At 37.7% G+C, this 19,924-nt stretch overlaps 1 protein-coding gene across 1 annotated transcript in view; it reads right to left on the reverse strand.

Annotated features, from left to right (window-relative positions):
• UGGT2 (UDP-glucose glycoprotein glucosyltransferase 2) overlaps window positions 1-19,924 on the reverse strand; it is a 133,547-nt gene that overhangs the window by 85,831 nt on the left and 27,792 nt on the right. Inside the window, exons 7-10 of the mRNA XM_065902092.1 lie at window positions 15,378-15,450; window positions 11,500-11,600; window positions 7,567-7,666; window positions 6,243-6,303 (exon numbers count right to left, since the gene is read on the reverse strand). Of these exons, the coding sequence (XP_065758164.1) occupies window positions 6,243-6,303; window positions 7,567-7,666; window positions 11,500-11,600; window positions 15,378-15,450 (335 nt within the window). The remainder of the gene's footprint in view (window positions 1-6,242; window positions 6,304-7,566; window positions 7,667-11,499; window positions 11,601-15,377; window positions 15,451-19,924) is intronic.

Genomic DNA, 19,924 nt, shown 5'->3' on the forward strand with positions numbered 1-19,924 from the left:
TAAATATTTAGCAATCACTCTAAATTCCTAAATTTCCATGAAAGAAGTGTTTCAATGTTCACTTTTAGTTAACTAAAACTTCATTTACTTATCTTCATTTTATTGATGTAAATACTGATGTAAAAATTCTAATATCTTATGCTTTCAAATGTTATCAAGAATTTTTACAATTTTGATGTATTTTTTCTTCTACTTAAGAGTAAACAGGTTTTAACCTTCAAGTGAATAAACTTTTTCTGACTTTGTTATTGATTTCTAGTTTGCACTGAGACTGAGAATTTTTTCCTATTTATTCCACTTTCTGGAATTTTTGTAATTATTACTTTCACTTGGTCTTCTATATCTTTACTTACTTTTTGACCATTTCATTAGTCTTAGAGAGGTAAATTATACTTCTCCTTCCATTTCCTATAGTTTGTTTCATGATGGTGTTGCAGTGTTTTGATGTAAAGATATTTTAAACTGCTCTATTTTCATTATGAACTGTATCCTTTAGTATTATAAAGGACCATTTTTGGATCATTAATATTTTTAGATCTGAATTTGGCTTCATGGCATTTTAAGATCATACCCTTAGAACATAGTATTTGCTTGATATACCTTTGCACATCCTTTCATCTTTGACATTTCTGAATCATGTTAAGGGTTTTTATTTCACATACAAACATTAGGTGTGCTTGTTTCAACACCTAATGAAACAAACAAAATTTTTGCTCATATGTTAAACTTATTTACATTTGTTGATATCCTAGACTTGGTTAGCCTCAAATGGGATTCTTTCATGCTGTTTACTCTTTCAAGATTTATTTTTAAAGTTCTCTTTTTTATTTTCTTGTTCACTCAGCTCTCTTCACGCTTCAGAAGATTTAGACTTTTCTCTACTAGTTACAATCAAACATGTATATTTATTTAATACCCTCCATCATATTTTTAACCAATAGCTAGAAAGAGATGGGAATACCAGACCACCTGACCTTCCTCTTGAGAAACCTGTATGCAGGTCAGGAAGCAACAGTTAGAACTGGGCATGGAACAACAGACTGGTTCCAAACAGGAAATGGGGTACGTCAAGGCGGTATATTGTCACCCTGCTTATTTAACTTATATGCAGAGTACATCATGAGAAACGCTGGACTGAAAGAAGTACAAGCTCGAATAAAGATTGCTGGGAGAAATACCGATAACCTCAGATATGCAGATGACACCACCCTTATGGCAGAAAGTGAAGAGGAACTAAAAAGCCTCTTGATGAAAGTGAAAGAGGAGAGTGAAAAAGTTGGCTTAAAAATCAACATTCAGAAAACCAAGATCATGGCATCTGGTCCCATTACTTCATGGGAACTAGATGGGGGAACAGTGGAAACAGTGTCAGACTTTATTTTTTTGGGCTCCAAAATCACTGCAGATGGTGACTGCAGCCATGAAATTAAAAGATGTTTACTCCTTGGAAGGAAAGTTATGACCAACCTAGATAGCACAATAAAAAGCAGAGACATTACTTTGCCAACAAAGGTCCGTCTGGTCAAGGCTATGGTTTCTCCAGTGGTCATGTATGGATGTGAGAGTTGGACTGTGAAGAAAGCTGAGCGCCGAAAAATTGATGCTTTTGAACTGTGGTGTTGGAGAAGACTCTTGAGAGTCCCTTGGACTGCAAGGAGATCCAATCAGTCCATCCCAAAGGAGATCAGTCCTGGGTGTTCATTGGAAGGACTGATGCTGAAGCTGAAACTCCAATACTTTGGCCATCTCATGCGAAGAGTTGACTCATTGGAAAAGACCCTGATGCTGGGAGGGGATGGGGGCAGGAGGAGAAGGGGACGCCAGAGGATGAGATGGCTGGATGGCATCACCAACTCGATGGACATGAGTTTGAGTCAACTCCGGGAGCTGGTGATGGACAGGGAAGCCTGGCGTGCTGTGATTCATGGGGTCGCAAAGAGTTTTGGACACAACTGAGTGACTGAACTGAACTGAATGATTGTTACAAAAAGCAATAGAATAAGCCTTTAAACTTCTCCTGCGGCTTTTCCTCTTGAACAACCCAGTTTTACTCAATAGTTTTAGTCATTAGTGGTTAATTATGTGCTTTTTAATAATTTTAGACTTTCACTGCTTGATTTTTCAACTTTATATCCTTGATTCTTGTGTATTAGTTATGGAATCAGCAAGTTTATTCTATTTTCTATCTTCCCACTTATATTTACCAGTAGCAATATTTTATCTTTGTCAGAATAGGTACGGTTTATACACTACACTATTACCCTGTCCCTCACATTTTAGTTTCAGTGTTCACATAAACATATTCAATGCCCAAAAGGCAGTTGTTCTGCCCAAGAATCTTCAGTCAGTTCTTTGCCCAAAGAAATTTCTCAGAAAGTGTTCTTGGGAGCAATATTCCCTAAATTTTTGGATGTTTAACATCTTTGAAGACATATATTAATATCTTCTTGAATGACAGTTTTTCTTTCCTTGAATATCTTGTAGGAAGAGCTTCATTGTTTATTGACACTGAATATGTTTTTGAGAAGTCTAACACCAATCTGATTTTCTTTCCTTATAATCTTCTTAAATAAATCCATGAAATTAATTCCCTTTATTTCCCATAAAGTTCAACAGTCTATGTTTTCATTTTGACCATTCATGGTCAACTGTACCAAGTTACACAGTGCATCTTTTAATTTGTGGATTTGGATCTTCATTTCAGAAAATTTTATAATTGTAGTTTTAAGCACTTATTCTGTCCATTTGCTTCATTTTTCCATTTTGGGACTCTAGTATAGGTATGTTGGATTTCCTTTTCCTATCTATACTTTATCATTTTCTTTTGAATCCTCTTTTTTTTCCCTCCACATTTATTATTTCTATCTACTATGTCTTCTAACTGTGCTTCCTATAAGGTCAGTTCTCCTTTGTGCCACTTATCATTTTAGTTTTTACTTCAGAAACGGTTTTATCTTTACTTTGTATGCCTTCACAAAGTTCTTCCAGTTCTAGTTTCACATTCCCTTGTTGTTGCTCATCAAACCCATTACTTTAAGGGTTTAAGTTTACCAACACAATGTAAACTGTTGTGTTACAAACTCTACCCAATCCCAACTCCCCAACTTGAAAGACCCAACTTAAACCACTTGAACAAAGACCTTCTCTAACCTAGATATTCTACCCTAACCTCCTCCTTTTGAGACACTAACAAGAGTCTGTCAAGGTTGCTCTCCCTCACTGTAGCCAGTCTATTAAATTCAGCTTTGCTTGTGCAACAGTTACCCTGGTGAGTTCTTACTGAAGAGTTGACAGTCTATATCAGCCTCTCCCTTCCCACCTAGTTTTATTTAAATACATTTCTCTAGCCCATTGTATGTTTTTCTTCTGAAAATGGGAAATACTGAAGAATTTTTTAGAAGAAAAGTGACTAGATCAAATTCTTAATTTCCTTAAGTATCTTTCCAATCACATAACAAGGTGACTGGCAACTGAAAAATTCAGAATTCTTATTAAATTGTTTTGAAATGAGCTGTAAACCAGGGCACAAATTCTGGTTCCATCTTGTACCAACCCTGTGACCCAGAAGAAATCACTGGATTTCAGTTTATATATTAGGATATTAACAACAGCTACAATATATAAAACATCTTAAAAACTACATACTGGTAAATACAGACTGCTTTATAAACTGAAGTCGCTCAGTCGTGTCTGACTCTTTGTGACCCCATGAACTGTAGCCTACCAGGCTCTTCCATCCATGGGATTTTCCAGGTAATACTGGAGTGGGTTGCCTTTTCCTTTTCCAGGAGATCTTCCCTGACCCAGGGATTGCACCCAGGTCTCTGGCATTGTACGCAGACGCTTTACCATCTGAGCTACCAGGGAAGTCATTATAGGTAAACTAAATATTCAAAAGTTTTCAATTCAACAAATATCTCTGGTAGAATGCTCCGTGCCAGGTATTATGGTCATTCAAACCTCTAGGTTCAAAGTTTTCTGATTTACTCATTTCTCCTAACTTTCATTTCCATTCTACTTCAGCAGCTAGCTTTGGCTGTCATCCTGTGATTATGTCATCAAAAGTGGTCTATCTTTGGAAACATCTCATTTGAAAGTGAAAGTTGCCGAGCCTGCCAGGCTCCTCTATCCATGGAATTCTCCAGGCAAGAATATTGGAATGAGCAGCCATTCCCTTCTCCAGGGGATCTTCCCAACCCAGGGATCGAACCCAGGTCTCCCACATTGCAGGCGGATTCTTTACCGCCAGAGCCACCAGGGAAGCTCAAGAATCCCATTTGGTCTTTCCAATCATCTCTTTTACTCCCACAATATCACCTCTTAAACCTCATGAAACTCTTCAGCCTCTGGAATCAAAATCACACAGAGAAAAGCTTTGATGACCAGGAACACCCATTTTGGACTCTTAAATGAGCAAAAAATAAATTGGATTATGTGATGCCACTGATATACTGGCAATCCTTTCTTTTCCCTTCTTTCCCAATCTCTCTTCCTTATTGTAAGTGGCATTATTCAAACATAAACAAAAATTCTTATAAAAAATGCATTTTGCTTGAAGAATGGTGAGAGCAACTAGGAAAATTACAGAAAGGAGTAATACTTAGTTTTAAAGGATAAGCAAGAATTTGTTAAGTGGTTAGTGAAGCAAAGAACTTCCCAGGTAGGGATGATGTGCTGTGGCTTCTATCACTTGGTCTCCAATGAACCGTGCATCTACTTCATTATCATCATTGTAGTCATTCATCATCGTTAAAACAGCCTGTATTTACTAAGAGCTTACTCTGTCTTGGTGTGACAGACGCTGTTAACTGGCTAACCTATCATCATCTCTAGGCCATTTCTCCTCTGATTGCCTCAATTACTAGAAAAGTAAATGCTTGCTCCTTGGAAGAAAAGCTATGACCAATCTAGACAACATATTAAAAAGCAGAGACATTACTTTGCCAACAAAGGTCCATCTAGTCAAAGCTATGATTTTTCCAGTAGTCATGTATGGATGTGAGAGTTGGATTATAAAGAAAGCTGAGAGCCTAAGAACTGATGCTTTTGAGTTGTGGTGTTGGAGAAGACTCTTGAGAGTCCCTTGGACTGCAAGGAGATCCAACCAGTCCATCCTAAAGGAAATCAGTCCTGAATATTCATTGGAAGGACTGATGCTGAAGCTGAAACTCCAATACTTTGGCCACCTGATGCGAAGAACTGACTCATTGGAAAAAACCTGATGCTGGGAAAGACTGAAGGCGGGAGGAGAAGGGGATGACAGAGGATGAGATGACTGTATGGCATCACCGACTCAACGGACATCAGTTTGAGTAATCTCCGGGAGTAGGTGATGGGCAGGGAAGCCTGGCGTGCTGCAGTTCATGAGGTCGCAAAGAGTCAGACACGACTAAAGGAACGGAACTTTTCTAGTTCCCTCATAGCTAGGAAGAACCACATTACAAAATTTTGGCCAATGAGATAGAAGTCAAAGTTGGCTGAAGTGTTCTAGGAAGGTTTTAGTCAAGATGAACATGGTTGATCTTCCTACCTCTTTCTGCTTTAAATATAGATAAGCAGTCTGGAACTGTGGCAGCCATTTTGCAACCATAAAAGAAAAAAAAAAACATTTCTGTGGCAACCTACTTTGAGACTTCTTTTAAATGTGTGAAAAATGAACTCCTACTGTTTAAGGCCCTGTGTGCTTGGCATTATATTACTTAAAGCCAAATTAAGTCCTATGTAATAAAGCCAGGCAGTGTTCTCAAGCACTCCCTAAGTAGTTACACAATTAGGATCATTTAAAGTCTTGAGGTAGGTAATTTAAGAGACCATTTAGCAGAATCTTATCAAATTTGTGATCAACTGTGTACTATATGCTATAGGATTCTTGCAACATTCCAGTGGTTTAAATTTTCCTCAGTCTTCACAAGCTTTTAAGCAAAACTTTTTATAGGAAACAGAAGAATTATCTCACAGCCTTTATTTTCTATCTTGTGAAGAAAACCATATAGCATGGGCAGAAAATTTCGAGTATGTAAGGTTAATGAGAAAGTAAGTAGGATCTATGTCAGGAAAGATTGGCTAGAATAACAAACTGTATGCTATATAAAGCAGACAATATAAAAATGGAACAACCTAAACTGTTTTAATAATAAAAAAAGTACAAGCTAAAATTTTTTGTATGAAAATTAAAGATCCAAAGTCTAAAATACAGTGTTATTAGTATAGTAAATTTCTTTAAAAAAGGAATTCAAACTAACCTTTTGATTTTCCTGTATTTCCTCCCTCATAAGCTGATTTACAGCAATTCTGGTAAGAGATCTGGGAACACAAGTAGAGATATAATTCATTCTTCCTTAAATGTTTAGGACTAAACTATGATTCAATGCAAGATAATGCTCTGGATGAGAAACTAAAAACTCTAAAGGCATTATAACTGAGAAGCACACATTTCCATACAGCCTATTTGATGGACGGCACAATGGCTTTCACTTGACAAGGTATTTGATTCATGTGGAACAGAGACAGTAAAAAAGTTCATGCACACCCACTGCATGCATTATGTGCTATCAGGGCTTGTTTACTACTAGGTATTTATTTTTCAAGTATTCTTGATTGAAAATGTTATTTTGTCTTGTTTTGCCTCTAGGGAGAAATTCTGTATGAAATTACCACTGTCATTATATGTGTTGCTGCAAATAAGAAATTTTTAGAATATTTTTACATAAAGAATTTTGGTTAACCTGGGATCTATACCAGAGTATATATGTTCTAAAATACTGATAATATTGACTTCATGTATTTACTCTTAAAGAGCTTATAACTCCCTTATAATTTAAAAACATCACAAATGTTTTTAAAATAAGTCTACTGATTATATTTATTTGACCTAATAATGCCTAAGAATGCTTATTTATCTGCCAATTTTATGCATAGAAGAAAGATTTAAAAGTTAAAAGACTGCTAATTCAAAGCTGACATTAAGTAAAACTCAAACAGAAAGGGTATCTTAAAACAACCCAAAATAAGTGTGTATTACTTCCTAAAATTTGGCAGCATTTGAGATAAAACTGCAACTGAAAATTTGATAATGCAAACTTTTTCATTCATTTATCAAGTATTTCATTTCAATGAACATTTCCTGGTTGTCTAGAGAGTGACTTTTTTTTTTTTAAAGAAAAATAAAAACCTTTTATTAAGTCTGAACATAAATAGAGGCAAGATTTTTAGCCTTGGGCATTAATTATGGTTGCGCCATTGATGGGGTCTGGAGGAAACCCAATCTGTTTCATCCTCAGACTGAGGAAGCATCCACAAGTTCATGGAGTAATGAATTACTGAAGTAACTGGAGAGATGTGATCAAGAGTTCAATTTTGTAGTATGTAACAATATGCATGCACAAGACAATATTTTCCTCTAGTTTAAAAAAAACCCAATATACAGAATGGAGACCCTCATTTCATAAACACTATAGATACCAGAATTAACTGACATCATTAAGTTGAATGAAATCAGCCATTTTCATAAAATTTACTTAATGGAAAGAGTTCTGGCTATCATCCAATCAATAACCTTTAATATACCTGGCTTTTATGGGGAAGTTCTGCGAAATGTCTTTCATTAATTTTATGGCATCATAAACTGGAGTGGACATTATTTGAGACGCTGCTTGAAAACTAAGATCTGGAAGGAAAAAAATATCATTAAAGAAACTGATATGTTAGACCTTAATAGACATTTCCATGTACTTTAAATAACCCTTCCTGCCATATATTCATATATAGACACATTAAAAAACACTCATACTTACCATTATTCAGAACTTTAAAAAAAAAAAAATGGAAACCACTTCTATCCAATTAAGATAAGTTTTACACTTACCTTTACTGATAAAATCTGAGACAGTGTAAATAACAAGTAAATGAATATAATATTATTAGAGTCCATTACCAGTTTTTGCTTTTTTCTAAACTGTTCCATACCTAGATGACTCAAATTGTTATTTAAGTCTTTCACTTTGCCTCTCAAATCCAGATTCTTATATTTAACTGTCTTCTTGGTTTTACCACTTGGATAATTCAAAAGCAGCATGTTCAGTAGCAAATTTGTAATATTCCTGCCCAACTTTGCCCAAATCTGGTCCTCTTTGGTCTTCTCTTTACAACAAATCCACCACTGTCCATCCAGCTGGGTAAACCATGAATCCAGCAGTTGTTCCTGGTGTCTCTTCTCCCTCACACTCCATTTCCAACACTTAGAAAGGTCTGTGATACTCTCCCTAAATAACCCACCCTCGAGTTTATTCCAACCCGTCCTCAGACCTCTATTCAATCATTCCTTCTTGAGGAAGGTTCCTTTTTCTGTTGCCCCTTCTCTGCCTCTATCTCACCACTCAGATCTTCCTGACATATGCTTTTCTTAACCTTTTGTTCCTTTATTCTGCAGCAATTGTGATAGTGATTTTTATACTGGTTTTTAAAATTGTTTATGTTTATCCAACATCTTTTAAAGAAAACATGATGTCCGTTTTAGCTCTTTTTACCTTTGGAATATGTGTTTTTCAAAGTGTCAGTTGCAACCCATTAGTTAGTAGTGAAATCAGATTAATGGGTAATGTGAAGGTTTTTTTTTAATCAAATGAAGCAGGGTATAATAAAAGAAAGTTTTATCAGAATTAACAAAATGTAGTATTGGGCTTCCCTGATAGTTCAGTTGATAAAGAATCCACCTGCAATGTAGGAGACCCCAGTTTGATTCCTGGGTTGGGAAGATCCGCTGGAAAAGGGATAGGCTATCCACTCCAGTATCCTTGAGCTTCCCTTGTGGCTCAGCTGGTAAAGAATCAGTCTACTATGAGGGAGACCTGGGTTCTATCCCTGTGTTGGGAAGATCCCCTGGAGAAAGGAAAGGCTACCCTCTCCAGTATTCTGGCCTGGAAAATTGCATGGACTAAATAGCCCATGGTGTCACGAAGAGTCAGACACGATTGAGCGTCTTTCACTTTCACTTTCAGTAAACATATATGGGGCTTCCCTGGTATCTCAGATGGTAAAGAATCTGCCTGCAATGCAGGAGACCTGGGTTCAATCCCTGGGTTGGGAAGATCTCCTGGAGAAGGGAATGGCTACCCAATCCAGTATTCTTGCCTGGAAAATCCCATGGACAGAGGAACCTGGTCAGCTGCAGTCCATGGGGTCGCAAAGAGTCGGGCACAACTGAGTGACTAATACACATATACACACACACACACAGTAAACATACATATCTATAGTGAATTTTTTTTTTTAGTTTTAAGTGTATCTATGTATTAACGCATTATACATTTGTTGTATGGGTCTTGGTGTAAAATATATTTCCTACTCCAGGTGTCAGCCAAAAATTATAAAACCATGGTTGTAGGGACATTACTGATTTTCAATAAATACTTGTTAAATCTATCAAAAAAGGAAAAGAAAAGGTTCTGATCACTTCCCTTTTCCTCAATCTATTTCCTTGGCTTCTGTGACGTGCTCTTCCATCTCTCATCATCATCATTCCACTGTGTCTACTTGTCCCACATAAATGAACAAACAGACTCTCCCCTGTGCACTAATTTGGTTACTCTGCACTTTGAGTTAGCACCTTCACCTTTAAAAAACCTCTATGCTAACATTTTCCACTTTTAAAATCTTCTCCTTTCAGTAGAAGGACTTTATATTCACCCCACCACTGGAACTGGTCATCTGGATATGTCACAATTACTTTAAGTCCATTTTTTAAACACCAGTCTCATTATCTCTGAGCCCTGTATTCAACCCCAAGCCTGTTTTATATTCTCTCTACAGAGGCTCCAAGTTAGAAATTTTAAAGTCATCTTTGAGTCTTTTAATCTCCTGAATATTTGCTAAATCCAGTCTGACCATCTATGTCTCTACCACAGCACAGGCTCTGTATCTCACTATACTAATTCAATGATGTCTTAACTAGACTTCCTATCTCTAATCTATTCAAATATACCTTACACAGACATTACGGAGGTTAATTAAAACTAAGCTAACTATGCATGTTCTCTGTTTACCAGTCTTTAAAAGCACTCTATTACTTACACTTTTCTAAATTATGGGTCCCTTGGAGAACATTTTGGGTTCCCTGGTGGCAAGTAGCAGTCTACCTTCTTCTCCACCATGCCCTCCTTCAGGGGATATTCCCAACCCAGGGACTGAACCCGGGTCTCCCGTATTGCAGGTGGATTCTTTACTGTCTGAGCCGCCGCCACCACCACCACCAACAGCGTGCACGCCTAGTCACGTCCATGGGGTTGCAGAGAGTCAGACACGACTCAGCATACACACTGTTGGTGGTGGTGGTGGTGGCTCAGACATTAAAGAATCCACCTACAATATGGGAGACATGGGTTCAATCCCTGGGTTGGGAAGATCCCCTGAAGGACAGCATGGTGGAGAACATTTTGGAGAAGAAAGCAGACTGTTGCCTGTCTACAGCTTGAAGAGCTGGAGAGTTCACAGAGAGTGGCTGAATGTGGCTATCTTGGTTTCTTCTGGGGGGTGATGAAAAGAAACCTGACTATGTGTGCTGTGCTAAGTCGCTTCACTCCTGTCCGCCTCTGTGTGGCCCTATGGACTGTCGCCTTCCAGACTCCTCTGTCTGTGGGACTCTTCAGGCAAGAGTACTAAAGTGGGCTGCCATGACCTTCTCCAGGGGATCTTCCCAGCTCAGGGATCGAACCCGCAGTTCCTGCACCTCCTGCATTGCAGGTGGAGCCTTTATCACTGGGCTACCAGGGAAGCCCTAAAACTGAGTATGGTGACAGTTAAAAATCTCTAAAAATATACTACACTTAATTCTACTCGTTAAATGGTGAACTGTATAATTCATCAAGTATATTTCAATTGGCTGTTGTATTAAAAGAAGTTGATGATATGTGATAAAAGTTATGGGCTCCACAGAAAAAGGACACCCCTATGACCCATTAGAAATTATAAATAAAATAGAAAATTACAAACTGAAAAGGAATTACAGTTTAATTCAAACTAAATTTTGGTCTCAAAATATCTGCTTATAGGATGTCAGTACAGAAGCTATTTTGAGGTCATAATGAAACATGTAATGGTCTCTAAAGATCAAAATTTTAAAGAGTAGGAAACTAAGATTTAGTTCTGATTTCTCTTAACTTACTAATCAGGAATTTTAACCAGTGCTGTAGATACCCTGAAACATAGTTTAATACCTGAGATGAACATACAAGATAACTCATACATACTTTAAAAATGATTAGGTAATATCAGATAACTGCACGTTATATAATTTTAAATCTTCCAGAGATAAAAAATATAACTTATTTGATGAATAACATTTCAACTAAATTTTATGGCCACAAAAAGTAATGCATATTAGTCACATAATTGGTAATTATTATTGCCTAAGAAATAATTTACATCATATTATATAAAAGCCTATTTAATAAAACAGAGATCAGTTACCAATATGCTGTTTTAACATCGACTGAAATACCATACCTTGTAGTTCCCAGACTTTCAGAGGCATCATTTCTTTATTACTCTCAATCAGGTATTTTTGGAATGTTGTCAGATTATCTCTAAGATCTGAATATCTTTCTCTGTATAAGAATATTAAGTAATGTTAATTATCATCATGTATTATAAACTACTATTATACAAGCAATATATTTTTGAAATTATCTCTTCCTAATACTTAAGACACAAACTAATGGTTCAAGATAATAATAATGATACAGCTATAGTGCTAGATAGAATATTAAAAAGCAGAGACATTACTTTGCCAACAAAGGTCCGTCTGGTCAAGGCTATGGTTTCTCCAGTGGTCATATATGGATGTAAGAGTTGGACTGTGAAGAAAGCTGAGTGCCGAAGAATTGATGCTTTTGAATTGTGGTGTTGGAGAAGACTCTTGAGAGTCCCTTGGACTGCAAGGAGATCCAACCAGTCCATCCAAAAGGAGATCAGTCCTGGGTATTCATTGGGAGGACTGATGTTGAAGCTGAAACTCCAATACTTTGGCCACCTCATGCAAAGAGTTGACTCACTGGAAAAGACCCTGATGCTGGGAGGGATTGGGGGCAGGAAAAGAAAGGGACGCCAGAGGATGAGATGGCTGGATGCCATCACTGACTCAATGAACATGAGTTTGAGTCAACTCCAGGAGTTGGTGATGGACAGGGAAGCCTGGTGTGCTGCGATTCATGGGGGTCGCAAACAGTTGGTCACGACTGAGCAACTGAACTGAACTGATAGTGACAGAATTTAAAAATATGGAAGGAGACATGCATGTCTTCTTTTTTTCAATGTATAAAACAAAACAAAATATGGAGATATATACTGTCATTTGTTAACAGTACCTATAAGGGATCCAAGTGTGAGGACAGAATTATTAGTTTTTATGTTATACACTTTTCCTTTAACATTTTATAAATTGCTCAAGTCTTGCTTTCATAATTAAAAACAAAAACAATTTTATAAAGAAAGATATCAAAGCTTCCCATAAAGTTTTAGCTTATTTCTGAAAAGTTCCATCTTTGAAACTTATAAAGAAAACTTATATAAGATAATTTTGCCCAATTAAACATATCTTACATATTCTTACAATTCACTGAATATGATTCATTGGATCATGGAAAAAGCAAGAGAGTTCCAGAAAAACATCTACTGTTTAACTGACCATGCCAAAGCCTTTGAGTCTGTGGATCACAACAAACTGCGGAAAATTCTTAAAAGAGATGGGAATACCAGACCACCTGACCTGTATCCTGAGAAATCTGTATTCAGTTCGAGAAGCAACAGTTAGAAATGGACATGGAACAACAGACTGGTTCCAAATCAGGAAAGAAGTATGTCAAGGCTATATATTTTCACCCTGATTATTTAACTTATATGCAGAGTACATCATGTGAAATGCTGGGTTGGATGAAGCACAAGACTAGAATTAAGACTGCTGGGAGAAATGTCAACAACCTCAGATATGCAGATGACACCACCCTTATGGCAGAAAGCAAAGAAGAACTAAAGAGCCTCTTGATGAAAGTGAAAGAGGAGAGTGAAAAAGTTGGCTTAAATCTCAACAGTAAGAAAACTAAGATCATGGCATCTGACTCTATCACTTCATGGCAAATAGATGGGGAAACAGTGGAAACAGTGGCAGACTTTATTTTTCTGGGTTCTAAACTCACTGCAGATGGTGACTAAAGCCATGAAATTAAAAGACGCTTACTCCTTGGAAGGAAAGTTATGACCAACCTAAATAGCATATTAAAAAGCAGAGACATTACTTTGCCAACAAATGCCCGTCTAGTCAAAGCTGTGGTTTTTCCAGTAGTCATGCATGGATGTGAGAGTTGGGCTGTGAAGAAAGCTGAGCACTGAAGAATTGATGCTTCTGAACTGTGGTGTTGAAGAAGACTCTTGAGAGTCCCTTGGACAGCAAGAGATCCAGTCAGTCCATCCTAAAGGAAATCAGTCCTGAATATTCACTGGAAGGACTGATGCTGAAGCTGAAACTCCAATACACTGACCACCTGCTGCGAAGAACTGACTCTTTTGAAAAGACCATGATGCTGGGAAAATTCGAAGGCATGCGGACAAGGGGATAACAAAGGATGAAATGGTTGGATGGCATCACTGACTCAATGGACATGGATTTGGGTGGACTCCGGGAGTTGATGATGGACAGGGAGGCCTGGCATGCTGTAGTTCATAGGGTCACAAAGAGTCAGATATGACAGAGTGACTAACTGAAATGAGGTATTCTTAAAAACTGACAAATAATAATGCAGAATTAATGGTATTTTACCATATATATAATAAAAATTATCATCTTATTCTCCAATCTCTCATGAACTCAACACATAGTACCATTTCCTATTACTGGAGAGAATTCTTTTTAAAAAAGTTTATCTAGCTATTGGCACAATTTATAAATAAATTTTGCATTTTCGACAGTAAGGAGAAATGAGTATTTTAAAGTGAGAGGAAAACTAAATATACAGTACATACATAAATGGATTAATCTCATAGTTAACAATAGTACATGCACTGCAATGTCCTATGTTGAAATTTTCTTCCAATGTGGGACTACATTTTGAAAACTAATCAAGACTGTTCTTAAAGTGAAAAAGCAATAGAACTTCTTTGAAAAGAGGTTCACTATGAATTAACCACTCCTTTCACAATATTTTGTTACAGAGTAATATGAAGTTTGTAAAAGCTGTTGTGTTGCTTTTCATGTTTAATCATAAGCTTAATGATAATTTTCACTGGTAAAATTATGTATATAATCCTGGCAAAAAGACATTATTCATACAATACCTCAAAGCAAAAGCTTTTTGCTTAAGTCAATTATGTAAATCCTGGATACTTCCTCTCCAAAAAAACTAATATCCCAGGGTTCCAAAGGCTTTTTGGAATACAAGCAACTTATTCCCATAAATAGTTATGTTTAAGAAAGTATGGTTTCTACAATGTGAGACATAGTTGGAAATGGAATAAAAATGTTATCTACTAAATAAAAACCTTACTTAAATCCATTTTACAAGAAGCATTAACAGGTTACAAGCATAGAATTTGTCCAGCAAACTACAGAAATGTAACTCAGTCATCTGTACAAAGCAATATAGTGGCCAAAAATGCTCCCCTTGCTCTGTATAATTATGTCCTCACAGAACTGATGTAAGTGTCCTTTATACATATTTGTAATATTAAGTAAAGAACTAAAGATATTTTTAAAAATGGTTCTTTATTTTTAATTAATTTTGCCTTTATAATGCAATCACAAACTTGCCCTTCTTGTTAATAAGAAAAACCACACATAAAACTAAAACTCCCATCTATTAACAATCAGAGAGCACTCACCATCCTATTCCTGGTCTTCAATCAGTGATGCGGAAAAAACAAAGTGGGAGAAGTTTACTTTTGGAAAAGTTACTTATATGTGTATATAAAATGAAGACCAGAAGTTAAAAGGTATTTAATATGGCAATCTTGGGACAGAAGTTTAGGGAAATAAATATTTTCTCTTTTAAGACATAAAAGTGCTGATTTTTTTATGCTAAAAACCCAATAATAACTATGAGTTTTGTAACCCATCACAAAAGATTCTACAAATTTTTGTTTTATTTTTGGCCAGAGATAACTCTGGAATTTTAAATTTCCATTATCTCTAATCGTACTCATTATCCTGTGGAATTAGTGATTATTTTTCAATTTTGAGCTTTTTTCCATTAACTATGTGTTACTTTTGTAATAAAAACAGTAGTATGTATATTTTTAGAATGTGAAACATATGCCAATCCAACATATTGAATCTATTCCTTTAAAAACAAGCTTAATAGTATAATAATAGTTTCATTTCTATTCAGACTTACTTTAATTTCCCAAAGAGAAATCCTTGAACTTCATTTGTTTCAGTAACATCTTCTGCAGTAGTATTAGTAACAGCTGGATTTTGGAAACAAAAACAAAATGAACATATTTCAGACTGGAAGAGGAATATGTGATAAAAAATTAGAACTCAAAATCAACTTCCATTTTTTTACCTTGTTTTTCTTTCATGGATCAGTCTAATGATACAAGAGTGTGCTCTTAGTAAACAAGCTTGACTACTAAATACTTTACAAGCAGCTATATGCTCTATAGATCATTTTGTAGTCAAGCTCTATTTTATACTGGAGTGATAAACCAAGAGACTGATCCAGACTTGCCCAAAAGTGTCCAAGTCTCTGGCAGAGGCGTGGGTTGGCGATGGCCTGCTGAAGGGCTGGGGGCACTGAGTGTAGCAGTGCATGCATGGGACCTTTTGAAGGAGGTCACCATTATCTTCATTGCCTTCACCATAGTCTGGCCACAGGTAAATAACAAGGAGGGAACACAGCCCTACCCATCAACAGAAAATTGGATTAAAGATTTACTGAACATGGCCCAGCCCATCAGAACAAGACCCAATTTCCCCTTCAGTCAGTCTCTCCCATCAGGAAGCCTCTTACCCTTCTCCATCAGACAGCAGACAGACTGAAAGCCACAGGCACAGAAAACTAACCAATCTGAAAACATGGACCACAGCCTTGCCTAACTCAAGGAAATTATGAGCCATGCCATTTAGGGCCACCTGAGAGAGATGTCATAGTGGAGAGTTCTGACAAAACGTGGTCCACTGGAGAAGGGAATGGCAAATCACTTCAGTATTCTTGCCTTGAGAACCTCATGAATAGTATGAAAAGGCAAAAAGATAGGACACTGAAAGATGAACTCCACAGGTCAGTAGGTGCCCAATAAGCTACTGGCGAACAGTGGAGAAATAACTTCAGAAAGAATGAAGAGACGGAGCCAAGGCAAAAACAACACCCAGTTGTGAATGCGTCTGGTGATGGAAATAGTCTGATGCTGTAAACAGCAATACTGCATAGGAACCTGTAATGATAGTTCCATGAACCAAGACAAATTGGAAGTGGTCAAACAGGAGATGGCAAGAATGAACGCTGACATTTTAAGAATCAGCAAACTAAAATGGACTGGAATGGGTGAATTTAACTGAGTTCAGACCAGTCGCTCAGTCGTCTCTGACTCTTTGCGAACCCATGGACCACAGCACGCCAGGCCTCCCTGTCCATCACCAACTCCCGGAGTCCACCTAAACCTATGTCCATTGAGTCGGTGATGCCATCCAACCATCTTATCTTCTGTTGTCCCCTTCTCCTCCTGCCCTCAATCTTTTCCAGCATCAGGGTCTTTTCAAATGAGTCAGCTCTTCACATCAGGTGGCCCAAGTTTTGGAGTTTCAGCTTCAACATCAGTCCTTCCAATGAACACTCAGGACTGACCTCCTTGCAGTCCAAGGGACTATCAAGAGTCTTCTCCAACAACAATTCAAAAGCATCAATTATTCAGCGCTTAGCCTTTTTTATAGTCCAACTCTCACATGCATACACGACTACTTCAAAAAGTACAGCCTTGACTAGACGGACCTTTGCTGACAAAGTAATGTCAACATTACATTTAATATGTCAACATTACATTTAATGTCAACATTACATTTAATATGCTGTATAGGTTGGGCATAACTTTCCTTCCGAGGAGTAAGTGTCTTTAACTTCATGGCTGAAACCACCATCTGCAGTGATTTTGGAGCCCAGAAAAATACAGTCAGCCACTGTTTCCATGGTTTCCCCATCTATTTGCCATGAAGTGATTGGACCGGATGCCATGATCTTAGTTTTCTGAATGTTGAGCTTTAGCGAACTTTTTCACTCTCCTCTTTCACTTTCATCAAGAGGCTCTTTAGTTCTTCACTGTCTGCCATAAAGGTGGTGTCGTCTGCATATCTGAGGTTATTGATATTTCTCTGGGAAATCTTGATTCCAGCTTGTGCTTCATCCAGCCCAGCATTTCTCATGATGTACTCTGCATATAATTTAAGTAAGCAGGGTGACAATATACAGCCTTGACGTACACCTTTTCCTATTTGGAACCAGTCTGTTGTTCCATGTCCAGTTCTAACTGTTGCTTCCTGACCTGCATGCAAGTTTCTCAAGAGGCAGGTCAGGTGGTCTGGTATTCCCATCTCTTTCAGAATTTTCCACAGTTTATTGTGATTCACACAGTCAAAGGCTTTGGCATAGTCAGTAAAGCAGAAATAGATGTTTTTCTGGAACTCTTGCTTTTTCAATGATTCAGCAGACGTTAGCAATTTGATCTCTGGTTCCTCTGCCTTTTCTAAAACCAGCTTGAACATCTGGAAGTTCACCATTCATGTATTGCTGAAGCTTGGCTTGGAGAATTTTAAGCATCACTTTACTAGCGTGTGAGATGAGTGCAATTTGCGGTAGTTTGAGCATTCTCTGGCATTGCCCTTCTTTGGGACTGGAATGAAAACTGACCTTTTCCAGTCCTGTGGCCACTGCTGAGTTCTCCAAATTTGCTGGCATACTGAGTGCAGCACTTTCACAGCATCATCTTTCAGGATTTGAAATAGCTCAACTGGAATTCCATCACCTCCACTAGCTTTGTTTGTAGTTAGCTTCCTAAGGCCCACTTGACTTCACATTCCAGGATGTCTGGCTCTAGGTGAGTGATCACACTATCGTGATTATCTGGGTCATGAAGATCTTTTTTGTATAATTCTTTGGTGTATTCTAGGCACCTCTTCCTAACAACTCAGATAACCATTATATCTACTACTGTGGGCAAGAATGCCTTAGAAGAAATTGAGTAGCCATCATGGTCAACAAAAGAGTTCAAAATGCAGTACTTGGATGCAATCTCAAAAATGACACAATGATCTCTGTTCATTTCCAAGGCAAGTCATTCAATATCACAGTAATCCAAGTCTCTGCAGATGACACCACCCTTAAAGCAGAAGGTGAAGAAGAACTAAAGAGCCTCTTGATGAAAGTAAAAGAGGAGAGTATAAAAGTTGGCTTAAAGCTCAACATTCAGAAAACTAAGATCATGGCTTCTGGTCTAATCACCTCACAGCACAGACGGGAAACAGTGGAAAAAGCGGCAGATTTCATTTTTGGGGGATTCTAAAATCACTGCAGATGGTGACTGCAGCCATGAAATTAAAAGATGTGTACTCCATGGAAGGAAAGCTATGAACAACCTAGACAGCATATTAAAAAGCAGAGACATTACTTTGCCCACAAAGGTCCCTCTAGTCAAGGCTATGGTTTTTCCAGTGGTTATGTATGGATGTGAGTTGGACTGTGAAGAAAGCAGAGCACCGAAAAATTGATGCTTTTGAATTGTGGTGTTGGATAAGACTCTTGGAGAGTCCCTTGGACTTCAAGGAGATCCAACCAGTCCATCCTAAAGGAGAACAGTCCTGAATGTTCATTGGAAGGACTGATACTGAAGCTGAAACTCCAATACTTTGGCCACCTCATGTGAAGAACTGACTCATTTGAAAAAACCCTGATGCTGGGAAAGATCGAAGGTGGGAGGAGAAGGGGACAACAGAGAATGAGATGGTTTGATGGCATCACCGACTCAATGGACATAGGTTTGGGTGGACTCCGGGATTTGGTGATGGACAGGGAGGCCTGGTGTGCTGTGGTCCATGGGGCTGCAAAGACTCGAACATGGCTGAATGACTGAACTGAACTGAACTGATGCTCTGACCAGTAATGCTGAAGAAGCTGAAGCTGAACGATTCTATGAAGACCTACAAGACCTTCTAGAACTAACAACCAAAAAAGATGTCCTTTTCATCATAGCGAACTGGAATGCAAAAGCAGAAATTCAAGAAACACCTGGAGTAACAGGCAAATTTGGCCTTAGGGTACAGAAAGAAGCAGGGCAAAGGCTAACAGAGTTTTGCCAAGAGAATGCACCGGTCACAGCAAACACCCTCTTCCAAAAACACAAAAGACTCTACACATGGACATCACCAGATGGTCAATACAAAAAATCAGATCAGTAATACCAAAGATGAAGAAGTTCTTTACAGACAGCAAAATCAAGAACAGGAGCTGACTATGGCATTGACCATGAACTCCTTATTGCCAAATTCAGACTTAAATTGAAGAAAGCAGGGAAAACCACTAGATCACTCAGATATGACCTAAATCAAATCCCTTACAATCACACAGTGGAAATGACAAATAGATTCAAGGGACTAGATCTGATAGACAGACAGCCTGAAGAACTATGGATGGATGTTTGTGACGCTGTCAGGAAGCAGTAATCAGGACGATCCCCAGGAAAAAGAAATGTCTAAAGGCAAAATGGCTGTCTGAGGAGGCCTTACAAATACCTGTAAAAAGAAGAGGAGCAAAAGGCAAAGAGAAAAGAAAAGATATATCCATTTCAATGCAGAGTTCCAACGAATAGCAAGGAGAGATAAGAAAGCCCTCCTCAGCGATCAATGCAAAGAAATAGAGAACAACAGAATGGGAAAGTCTAGAGATCTCCTCAA

The sequence above is a fragment of the Muntiacus reevesi genome, chromosome 11 (genome assembly GCF_963930625.1).
Source record: "Muntiacus reevesi chromosome 11, mMunRee1.1, whole genome shotgun sequence".
NCBI classification, from domain to species: domain Eukaryota; kingdom Metazoa; phylum Chordata; class Mammalia; order Artiodactyla; family Cervidae; genus Muntiacus; species Muntiacus reevesi.